The sequence below is a fragment of the Drosophila gunungcola genome, unplaced genomic scaffold, assembly GCF_025200985.1.
Source record: "Drosophila gunungcola strain Sukarami unplaced genomic scaffold, Dgunungcola_SK_2 000001F, whole genome shotgun sequence".
Lineage (NCBI taxonomy): Eukaryota > Metazoa > Arthropoda > Insecta > Diptera > Drosophilidae > Drosophila > Drosophila gunungcola.
In genome coordinates, this window is record NW_026453197.1 from 18,613,612 (window position 1) to 18,626,365 (window position 12,754).

Here is a 12,754-nt window from a genome sequence, read left to right on the forward strand (position 1 = left end):
TTTATACTTAACTAAACGAGAGGGATGTTGAAAGCGTTAAGTAAAAATACTCAGAAAAAATGACATACATAAAAGTTGTCTGTTTAAATAAATTCTTAATTTCATCTTTGGAAAATTTCTATGAGCCTAATTGTGTATCAATATTCTTAGTGCGAATTGTTTTAAATTTAAGTGACACGCAAAGAACAAAAGGAACAAAGATATCAGCCAAAACTGCATCATACAAAATATAAACCGACATAAAAACATTTATTTATTCTTTTAAAATAATTCTTAATTTCAATTTAAGAAAATATTTATGAGATTAGTTTTGTATTGGAATTCTTATTTCGTGAGTTTTTATAGTAAAGTGACTAAGGCAGCTTCAATTTTATATTTATTTGCAAAATACAAATTTTATTTTTTAACTTCCATTTTATTTAAATTTCTTAAAATAATACGGAATCTCAAAATAAGTTTATATAAATTAAAATTTCATTTTATTTCACTAGTAAACCAATTTTGGCGCAATAAAATATTTTTCTAAAGGTTTCAGGTTACCTAACAAATAGTTGACTATTTCCCTTTAGAAATTGCCATTGGCTGAGATGAAATTAATTTTCCCCGCCCTTCATTTTGCCGTTTGACCGAGCCCTTGGCATTTGAAAAGTCGAAAAGTTTTTTCCGGCTTTGTCTTCCACTTTTTTTTTAATCCGGCGCTTTGACAGGAAATATCGACAACGGCAAATGTCGATAACAACAAATTGTTAGTCGTGTTTTTCTTCTTTTTTTTTTATCCTTGGCACTTTTGGCCCATCAAGCTGTTGACATTGTCAAGTTGTCGCCGAATTTTCAGGGCTTCGGGTGATTCGTTTTTCTCATTGTGTTAGTATGTGTGTGTGTGGGAAAAACTTTGTGCCAAACACGCAATTGACTGAAATTGAATTGAAAGCTGAAAGCTGAAAACCAAGAAGTGACAAAGAGAAGGGAAAAAGTCAGAGAATGCCGTCAGGTGCTACACAGCTAATAAAATCAAAATTACTTTTCGCCAGCGCAAAAGTTTTGCAGTCGACGTGCTTAAGGAATTTAAAAAAGTTGTCCAAAAATTGTTAAGCACACACTTCAAATTCAGTCAAATGTGCAAAAGGACAACACACACTCACTCACACTTCCAAGGACCAAGAACAACATTTGCTGAAGTGTTATTTGAAGTGTCGAATTTGATCAAGCGCAAAGGTGACAAAAGGGCTCAAAAGTTAACAACAATAAGGGGCCAAGAATAACATGGGGAAATCGGTCCTTAAAAGGCTGAAAAGGGGAAAAAAGGAGTGCTTAGCTAAGATTGAAAGAATTTGGGACAATGTCCTTACCAAAAACATGGTAAGTTCAAGCATTCTATGCCCAATTTAAATATATTTTACTTTGATTTTCATACATTGCGGTTTTTCCTAAATGTTGAAATAATAAATATTTTATTTATTTATTTTAAATTTATTATATTTATACCCTTGCAGAGGGTATTATAATTTCAGTCAGAAGTTTGCAACGCAGTGAAGGAGACGTTTCCGACCCTATAAAGTATATATATTCTTGATCAGCATCACTAGGAGAGTCGATCTAGCCATGTCCGTCTGTCCGTCTGTCCGTCTGTCCGTCTGTCCGTCTGTCCGTCCGTTTATATGCAAACTAGTCTCTCAGTTTTAAAGCTATCTGCATGAAACTTTCCCAAAAGTTGTCTTTCTATTGCAGGTAGTATATAAGTCGGAACGAGCCGGATCGGACGACTATAGCATATAGCTCCCATAGGAACAATTGGAAAAATAAATGAAAAAAAATTATAACTTTGCTTTTTTTTAATTTTTTGTTTAGTTCTTCGACATATAGTAATGGTAAAATATTTCCGATTTACGGTTTAAATTTCATCAAAATCGGACGACTATAGCATATAGCTCCCATAGGAACAATCGGAAAAATAAATGAAAAAAAATTATAACTTTGCTGTTTTTTAATTTTTTGTTTAGTTCTTCGAGATATAGTAATGGTTTAATATTTCAGAATTACGGTTTCAATTTCATCAAAATCGGACGACTATAGCATATAGCTCCCATAGGAACAATCGGAAAAATAAATGAAAAAAATTATAACTTTTCTGTTTTTTAATTTTTTGTTTAGTTCTTCGACATATAGCAATGTTTAATTATTTCAGAATTATGGTATAAATTTTATCAAAATCGGACGTCTATAGCATATAGCTCCCATAGAAATAATAAAAATATATAAAATAACTATCTAATAATTGAGCTGCAAATAATCATAGTTTCAATGTTTTTTTTTAGCACATACTCAAGTAAATCATAATTTAAATGTTTTCAAAAGTATTTAATTAATGCAATAGCTGCAAGGGTATATGAACTTCGGCTTGCCGAAGTTTGCTTTCCTTCTTGTTAAATATTTATTTCTGGCTTTATTTGACTATTTTCAGACATTACAAGTTTTATTTTGAGGTAAAACAATGTTAAACTTAAATACAGTGCATTTAAAACGAAAAAAAAAACACTTTTAACCTCAAATTTTAAACATAAGCTTTAATTTTTAAATATTAAATCACGTAATTTTATAAATTATATTTAATCTTTAAATCTTTAGTTTAAATATTAAAAAAAAACATTTTGAGTTAATTAGCCTGATATTTATGTTTACTATTTCATGTTCTGTAAGGGTTTTTTTTGGGCTCAGTAAAATGAAAAGGTTTAAAAAAACCATTGTAATCAAAATAATATTTCAGTATTAAGTAGCTTTATTTAAACTATTATACAATGGTAATGTGCTGTTGCGATTGTTTTTCCATTATTCATGACCCTTCTGCGCCTGCTTACATTTAACGGTAATAAGTCATTCAGCTTTTTAATTACAAGATAAATTATTATCCCTGTCCCCTTTGAAAATTATTAATTGAATGGATACTTTAACATATCCTACTCTTATTTTATTTGTATTTTACACAGTAACGAAATATTTCCAGCGACCTCGTTTTTAGTTTTTCTTAATGTGGTATTCTCATAATTTGTGCATTGTCTATTTCCCGTTGGCCACGCCCCATGACTTTGTCATTTATGGCTTCCCTTATTACTTTTGCCAAACTCAAAATTTATTACCATCTGGTTGTCATGTGCAAACGATTCTCAAACCCTCATTTTCCCCTTCCTCCATTGTCGTTCATTCATTTTAATGTTTTACGTGACCCATGCGAAATCGAATCGAATGACTCATTAAATGCAGAATAGACCAAAACAGGTGGCTTTTGGCCATAAGAGATGTGTTCGAGGTGAAAGGCAATTAACCATAAGGGCTTATGCCATGGAACGTGCCTAATTGCCAGAAAACACTACTCGGATTCGGGTTTTTGGTATTTACTCATGCAAAATGGAAAGGGGGGTGTGATTGTGGCAAACAATTAGTTTTCCAATTACGAATCTAAAATGTTTGCAAACAACACAAATTAAATTCACTTCAATTGCATTTTGGCATTCTGGCCAAAAGGAATGAATCCAACTTCTTTCTGGCAAGCAAAGTTTACTTTGCTCTTTGCCATTCGGTGCTGCTTGCAGGAGAGTTAATTTAATTAGTTTTCATTTATCTAAAGTACACGCTTCATTACATAATTTAACAATTCATTAGATTGAGCCGGGTGCCGTGGTGGAAATTGAAAAGCGCGTCACGCTCTAGTCCCTCGATTTTCCCCGGAATTTCCACACCCTCCACCCTCACCCATCGAGTCCTTGCATATCAGAGTCCTGCTTCTCATTTCGCAGTCTGGTTTTTATGTTCACTTTGTTATTATTGCCGCCAGACAATTGCTAATGGTCGCTGTAATTATCATTAAATGGTCCGCTTTCTTTTTAATTCTTTCGCCATTTCTTCCTCCATCCTCAATGCACCTACCAATCTTTTCTATTTTTTTCCCCATGGGAACAATGGCAGTGGTTCAACAGCTGCTGGCAAAATTTTAATGTGTTTGTAAAAGGATTAAGCTGCACTTGGCTCTTAAATTTAATTGCATTCAAGAGTGATTCGGTATCCGTGAACAATTATTGTTAAGTGATTAAAAGGAATATCGAACAGTATTAAGATTGCAATCAAAAATTTGAACTATAATATTCCATAACTTTATATAATTCTTTGCAGTAGGAAATATTTTAGTAGCTTCAATGGGAAGGACTTTGTTTTATTGTAATGTTAAAAATTAATTTGAACAATAAATATTATATTTGTTGTATTACAATATTACAATATATTTATTTGTTGTATTACATAATTTCAATAGCTCTTATGGCAAATACTTTATTTTATTTAAATGTTAAAAATTGCAATCTAAAAATCATATCAATAAATAAAACAATATTTACTAAAATTTATCATATACATTATATTTCTTAAATTTATTTAATTTACCCCTTTATCGGGACTTAACATGGAAACTTCTGTTTTTTCTCTGCAGGATACACGAATAAAACTCTAGCAAACACCACTTATAAGTGCTACACATATTTTTCCCACATTTCACTTTACGCAACCACATTTTTCAGATTTTCTCATATTTTCCATAGCAAGAGGCTTAAATTTGGCAACGAGCATTGCGACAAGTCAAATGTCAACCAACCATTCTGGCAATCATTTTTTTTTGGGTTTTTCGAAGGGAAGCGGTGTGTGGAAACATTTTGATGTTTTTGCTGGGGCCAAAATTTGATTTACAAATGGCATTGGGCTGGCCCAAAAATGGAGTCCGATGGCTTTTTGGAAATCATAAATCCCTGTTGCCCAGAACGACACAAAACAAGGCAAAACTAAACGAACGAAACGAAAGCTGAACCAGTTTTGTCTCATATATCAAGCTTAATTGCAATTCTGGGCTGGAGGAGTGGGGCCATGCAATTTGTGAGCTAAAGAGTTGACCTAAAGGCATTGTGCCGGCGATGTCTAGACTTCGAAGCCTTGGGCGACTAGGCCCATTAAAAGTGGCCACAGACTGGCTGTCTCGGGTGCGTTATGCGAGTACTTTATATTCAAAAGTGTGTAATTTGCAAAAATGTCGGCTCGAGCTCCGCTGGCATCGCCCCCCAGCGACACCCCAAAGCCAAGCGCCAGCTGTGCTCGTCACATTAACCTGATGCCACCGGGGAAATGGGGAAATGAGAAAAAGGGGGAAAACGGCTAGAAGGGAAAAGGGCGGGAAATGCTGGCCAAGTGCGCAGCGCAATGCACTTGGAGAAATGTCTTAAAGTCTTAGCTCAAGTTTTAGAAATGACATTAGGCCAGAATTCTTACATTTAAATCAGGTCTTGGCTACCTTAAGTAGTTTCAAATTTCAAATGATTTTTCTAAGTTCAAATATTTGTTTTTAATAATGCAATTAATTGATGAATCTATGAAAAAAAATGTTTGAATATGTTATCTGTTTGTATTTTTAATAGTAAACAAAATATTTTAATTCTAAAACAACTTTGAGTTCTTTTCATATGTCATTTGTTGATATCAAATGGTTTTACTGAGTACCAAAATTTATTTCAAAACTCATTGAAAATTATTTAAATTTCCTAAATAGATTTATCGAACACATAAATATATTTATCTTATTTTTAACAGTGAAGGGGTTACACAAAAAGAGTTTAAATCGTTATTATTTTTTCAGTGTACTTTGTGGATGCCTTAGGCAGGCGGCTTTTTGTAGGTCGCCGACGACGTCCTCGTCGCAGGAGCGTTGTTTCTGGTGTTGTTGTTGTCGTCAGGTCGCGGTTAATTATGTTTTTTGTATGTCCTTACGCATACCAAGAGCCAAAGGACGTCGTCTTTTCTATGCGCCAGTGTGTGTATGTGTGCTGCGTGTGTGTGATTATCGTCTCGGATTTAATGCGCACTTTGATGTGAAACATTGCTAATTTGGCTTTTTATGTTCTTGCCGTCGCTGCTCAGTTCCTCTCACACTCGCATCTGATTGCTGTTGCTTTTGCTCCGGCTTGTGGTTATTACTTCAGTTGCCGCTAATGGGCCATATTTAAAGCTGCATTAATCCCTGAATGGTGACATTTTTAAGTCATAGCTTTGATTTCAATAATGAGTACAAAACATACCTATAAAAAATGTATTGATTTATTAAAGGTTGTCAAGAGGATGGTTGAAAATATAAAGAAAATGTTTTCCTCTCCAGAAGTTAAATTTTCTTTTAGAAATTTTTCTGATAAAAATATTAAATTTATAAATTAAATTTCAGGTCAATTAATTTTGTATCTATTGATAATATTTAATATTTATATTATTATTCTTTGGCTATTGCTGAAATAATAATTATAATTGCAGCTTATCGTTTGAAGAACAAACTTTAACCTTTAAAGTCCTAAAATGATTTACGATTACAGCTCATCCCGTACTTAATTTATCAATTTACTTCAATTTCCTGCCTGCTCAAGATAATTTCACCTTTAAGACAGCTCTCATCCATTGAACTCTAACGGAGACTCTGAGTTGGCGTTGTTTCAATTAATCCTCCTTGGGAAAAAAGCGTTCTCGGCTTACAACGTCAGTCTGGGTTTTTTGCACCAGGGCAATTTGTGAATTGTGAAAATTGATTTATGGCATTTTCGCACAGGCATCTCACATTTCACTCGTCACTTTTCACTTTGCTGCCGATGACAGCCGACGCAAAACAGCCAACAAAAACCAAAGTCAGAAGGGGAAAAACCAAATAAGTGAGATTGGGGAAAAAAGCGGCAAGCTAAAACAAATGGCAGACATAAATCCATCATCATCAACATTATCGTGATGGCCGAGAAGCAGCCAAGCGTTTGAACAAATTGACTGCAAGCAATTTGGGCGAAGAAAGTGCACAAAAAATAAGGAGCATAATTTAGACAAATATTGCTCATACGCAGAGGGGCTGAGCCTCATCAGGGATCAGTTCGGATTCTTATTTTAAATAAATTGACTGAGAGTCAAAACATTAACCAGGTCGTCTCGCCCTTCCCTGGCATAAATTCAAATCAACTTAATAAAGTGCTTTATCAAACGCCAACAAGTTGCTGCCACAAAATAAACTTAAAGCTTAATAACCATTCCTGCCGCTGGCAGAATGAAATAAAACAATATTATACGTAACATAAGTCATGGCTGGAATCTCCTCAAATGACGATGAAATATTCCCCCTCGGTGAACTGAAGATAAATTAGTTTTAGCTCAAAGTTTCGCCCAGAAAATCAAACGGAAATTCACTCGCTTTAAGTTTAGTTCATAATTTACTTACCAATGGGCACACGCCGAGACCAGATGTTTGTCTCTTAATTTTGACCAAAATGTTTAAGCCAAAATATGGCAAGCAATAACAATAACAGGCTAAAACAAAGTCAAGCAAACAATTGGCATTAACTTTCTTTCACCCTCGGGATAACAGAGAAACATACACAAATGTTTCTTGGGTATGCAAAACTATGTTGTAAAGTTATTTTTAGTTTTGTAGTTTTTTAATTCAATTGTTATTAACAGAGAACCTGTCGTAAACTTTGTTTTCTTTTATTTATTTATAAAAGACTTTTTTTTCACTCTTCAATAAGTACTTTGCTTGATAACGAAAAAACTGATTACTCAAACACTGTATTCAAATTTAACAATCTGTCTTTATAAGAAAATGTTAAATAAATTATTAAACATAAAATTATAATATTAAATACAATTTGTTTTAAATTTATATTTAATATTAAAATATATTAATTTAAGAATTTCCTATTTGATTTTAATGCAAGTTATTAAATTTTATTATGGTGGAAATTAAATAAAAACTTCAGATCTTAAAGCCAATTCTAAGAATAGTCAAATAAAATTTTTTTCGTTTTAAAATAACTAAAAACCGCCATGGAAGATTTACTACGTTTTTTTACCAGGGTAAAAGTCAAATTTAGAAGATAAGAGTGGTGATTAATAATCAAACAGACGTTAATCATTAAATTCTAATTAGCAAAACTAAATAAAACTATTTGGAGGTAAACATTGTTCTCATGAAAAGCGGACTGTTTTGGCTTTTGGCTACGGTGATTGCCTTTCAAAATCTCGAGGTTACAAATGCCAACCCAAATAGTCTGCCAGAGGAAGTAAAGACAAATCCATATTTAAAAGAAATCTATAATCAATTTGAGAGGGTTAAAGAATTATCAACACGATCCCCCGTTCCATCGAAACCATTGCCAAGTGACAACCACTTTATCGAATTCACCAATTCGGGTTTTAAGCAGGATGCTGGCCAATCCACTGTGCCACTCATCGACATTCAGGACGTGTATTCGTCTCCGGCGGTACCTGTATTCGGCATTGGCTTATATTATAAGGGACAAGATGGCTTTGGTGGCTTTTTGGCCCCCAAGTTAATCACCTATGACTTCACGCCCTATGTACAGCTGCCCACTTCGGAATCTATGCAAACTAAAGTTGAATAAAGTTTGGGCTTTTAATAAAAAGTTTTGATTTAAATTTGACAGTGAAGTGAAAATTCTAACAAAAAAAGCATATAGTATAGTATGTATATTTCCTATCATATACATATTTCTTATCAGCCTCAACGCGTATGTGTTGAAAAGCATATTCTTTGCATTCTAAAGACTTATAAAGTCTAAAAACTTTATAGTTTTACACAGTTTTAAGAACATATAAGTTGTAGTTTTAAATTTGACTAACAATTACAGACTTTTTTAACATTTTTGACGGTTGAATTTAAGTTTCCTTCTTTTAACAAAAGAGAACATTTTCAGAGTAGCTCATTATTCATTGAGTATCAACTCTCCAAGAAAAAAAAATGAGTGCCGCCATCAGGTCTGACTTTATTATGACCCCAGCCACCAGAGCCAACTCCCTGAACCTTAACCCACTGCCAGTCCCATTCTCTTAACCCCCTAAGACTTCTTGCTGCAGTTTGGCAAGAGGCAAAGGAAAAATTCAGGAACCAAGAAGAGAACAACCATTTTTGTCGCAGGCTCCACGTGGATTTTGACTGCATAAAATATGAAATTAAATTGCTAGCCAACGGAAAATGGCGCCTGGGAAAATGACAAAAATATGAGAGACAGAAAAGTGCAGAATTGCCGCGAATTTCCCGCAACTTTGCCCCCGTCTTTTGGCACTTTGTTGCGAATTCTCTTGGCGCTGCCAACTTGATGACTTGCAGCTGTCGCATTTCTTTTCAGACTTCTTCAGACTTTAGCAACTGCAGTGGAACCAAACGAAACGGCTGTTGGCTGGTTAGCCACCAGGTGCATGTGGATGCGAGGGTTGGGATTTTATTTGACGGAAAATATTGCGGCTGCTCATGGGAAGTTCAACTAGCACACTCGAAAAGAAATGGATTGGCAAAATAGCTTAAGAAGGTATCATTCCGGGATGTTAATTTTTGAATATTATAAAATTTAGTTACAGAAATGCAGTGTAAAATATTATTGAGGGAAGCTACGGTCGAAAAAAGTTATCGAAAAATAATAAGAAAGAATTCCTGAGGAAAATAGTTTTGAATCGTAGAAGGCTGTGACTTTTCCTTTTCAATAATTTTATTTTCTAAAATTAAACAACTTTCTACCGATATTTTGTGAGCCATATTTGGTGTTGGGATGGGCGAGAAGAGCTTTCGCAAACTGGGCTTGGGTGTTATCCTGACGGCCCTGGTCCTCTATGCACTACTTTTTATGGACACCCAGATATACGAGGCAGGCGGCAAGATACATAATGCATTCTTTGTGAACACGGACGGATGTCGCATTATAGCCATGGATGTGATGAACCCAACTATAGCCAAATACACCGATTGGGAGTGGGAGGACAAGAGATTCTACCTGGAATGCAACCATCAGACTTGGTTTCGAACTGAAGTCGCAAATGGTAGGTGGTACCTGAAGTTGACCCGGGATATCGATAAGATTCTAGAGGAAAATGATCTGACACACGACTGGCAAATTGAGTGCTTTTGGTTCCGGTTGAAAATTATCAAGCGATGGCATGCACAACTGAGCCATCGCACCAGGTTCCATTTGGAGTTTCCATATGCCCTCAAAGTTCCCAAAGGCCTGAGGGAAATGCGAGTGCGGTGCATAAATACCAATACAAATAGATCCTTGAACGAGGATGCCTTTTTCTTCATACAACCACCACCTGAGAAATTGCTGAAGAAAGCTCCACGCACTTTAAAATACTGGAAAGAGGAAAATAATTCGAGTAATGACTCCACTCCACCCATTTCTGTAATGATTTTGGGCCTGGATTCAGTTTCGCATCTTAATTTGCTACGCCAGATGCCAAAAACGGTGCAATATATGCGTAATAATATGTCGCAAGTGGAGTTTTGGGGCTTCAACAAGATCGGCAATAATACCTATCCAAATCTAATCGGCTTATTAACTGGCCTCAGTGCCACCGAGTCCCAGAAATATTGGCTAAAACAGAATTCTATGGATGGCTTGCCCTTGATTTGGAAGGAGTTCAAGAAGGCTGGTTACAATACCAGTTTTGCCGAGGACATGGCCATATATTCGATGTTTTATTATGGCAAGCCGGGTTTCAAGCACCCAACTACAGATCACAACTTCCAGGACTTTATGGTATCGATGTACATTTTGAGACAGAGCAGTTCGGTGGCCGATACCCATTGCGTTGGCGAAAGGACCTTCATCGATGTCCTGCTGGAGATGAACGACAGATTACTGCCCCACAAACAGCGCTATCCGTTTTTCTCGTTTTACTGGTGGGCCAATGGATTCCATGAGTTCTTTAATTCTCCCCGACTTGCGGATGGAAGATTCGAGCGATTGCTGAGGAGCCTCGATGACGGGGGAATCACCAATAACACCATAATATTGTTCATGTCGGATCATGGTTTGAGATGGGGTCGCTTTCGTAAGAGTTTTCAGGGCATGATAGAGGACAGTCAGCCCTTTTTGTCCATATTATATCCCGACTGGATGAGGAATAAGTACCCGCTTGCCATGAAAAATCTGGCTGGCAATGCCCACAGCCTGGTAACCACCTACGATCTTCACGAGACTTTGAGGCACATTCTGGATCTTAACTCCCTGAAGGATGAGCCCATCACCCAGAAGTCTGAGGAGTTGTGGAAACTCAAGGGTTTGGAAACCCCCAGAGCTGTCAGCCTATTTCTACCCATTCCGCCCTGGAGAAACTGCAATTCCTCGCAAATACCAAGTGAATTTTGTCTCTGCCACAAGCAAGTTTCCGTGCCCGTTAATAACCGAGTGGTCAAGAAATCGGCAAGCATTATAATTGAATATGTCAACAAGTTGCTGGAGGAGTATGCCGTTTGCATTCCCCTGGAATTGGATTCGATAGTGAGTGCCTACTTTGCTGCTCCCCAAAGGGATAACGACTTCTACATCGAGAAGGGCCACAAGAATTCTTATCCCGAGCAGGGACCCTATTTCGACAAGCAGAAGTATGACGACAAGGACATCGTGGTGCGACTGAAGACCAAGCCGGGAAATGCCTATTTCGAGGGAATGACCCGCAGACAGGGCAGTAAACTCTCACTCATCGGAGATGTCGTTCGAGTGGGGAACGATGGCAGCAAGGACAGCGACTGCATCGAAAATCCTTTGCTAGAGCCATACTGTTACTGTGCTCTGTAAGTTTTAAACCCTACACTTTGCACTAAACACTAAGAAACATTAATAAATTCGTACCAGTCGTTATTCTGATACTATTTTATTAAGCTTTTGTTCTTTAAGCTTAAACAACTTATTTTCAACATGTTCCTTATATTTAAACATAAAACTCACTTTAAATTAAAAAAAAAAATTTAACGCAGATTAATAGAAAACTTAGCCTTTTTAAAATCGCATTTCCGAGCGAAAAGTTATGCAATTAAAAGTGCTGGGCTTAGGTCATTTTCCGACAAACATCCATTTTTTGGAAAAATTGAAAGGGGTACCATCATCAAAATTTCCAAAAAATCGACCCGAAATTACAAGCCAACATTTAAACGAAGATTTATAGGAAACTAATCCAAAAATCTTCAGAATAAAGAATTTTTCAAATCGGATATCTGTAAGAAAAGTTATGGAATTAAATGTGCTGGACTATAGTCACTTTTCTGCAACGTATTTTAAAAAATTCAAATTTCATTAAATCGCTTAGAAAATCAACACAAAGTTCAAGACTGTAATTAAAACGCAGAATCTTAGGAAATTTAACCACAAACCTTAGGAGGTATGCCTTTTTAAAATCGGCATTTCCGAGCGAAAAGTTATTCAATTAAAAGTGCTGGGCTTAAGTCATTTTCCGACAAACATCCATTTTTTGGAAAAATTGAAAGGGGTACCATCATCAAAATTTCCAAAAAATCGACCCGAAATTAGAAGCCAACATTTAAACGCAGATTTATAGGAAACTAATCCAAAAATCTTCAGAATAAAGTATTTTCCAAATCGGATATCTGTAAGAAAAGTTATGGAATTAAATGTGCTGGACTATAGTCACTTTTCTGCAACGTATTTTTAAAAAATTCAAATTTCATTAAATCGCTTAGAAAACCAACACAAAGTTCAAGACTATAATTTGAACGCAGAATCTTAGGAAATTTAACCACAAACCTTAGGAGGTATGCCTTTTTAAAATCGGATTTCTGAGCGAAAAGTTATGCAATTAAAAGTGCTGGGCTTAAGTCATTTTCCGACAAACATCCATTTTTTGGAAAAATTGAAAGGGGTACCATCATCAAAATTTCAAAAAAATCGACCCG

General features: G+C 35.6%; 1 protein-coding gene across 1 annotated transcript; it reads left to right on the plus strand.

Moving 5' to 3' along the window:
* Window positions 1–9,540: 9,540 nt before the first annotated feature.
* LOC128262525 (uncharacterized) lies at window positions 9,541–11,719 on the plus strand. The gene has a single exon (XM_052996830.1). The coding sequence runs from the start codon at window positions 9,618–9,620 to the stop codon at window positions 11,640–11,642; it is 2,025 nt and encodes a 674-aa protein (XP_052852790.1). The 5' UTR covers window positions 9,541–9,617; the 3' UTR covers window positions 11,643–11,719.
* The last annotated feature ends 1,035 nt before the right edge of the window (window positions 11,720–12,754 follow it).

What these genes read in the sequence shown, in the direction of transcription:
- LOC128262525 (XM_052996830.1), top strand. Translation starts at nt 9,618, where the DNA reads ATGGGCGAGAAGAGCTTTCGCAAACTGGGCTTGGGTGTTATCCTGACG.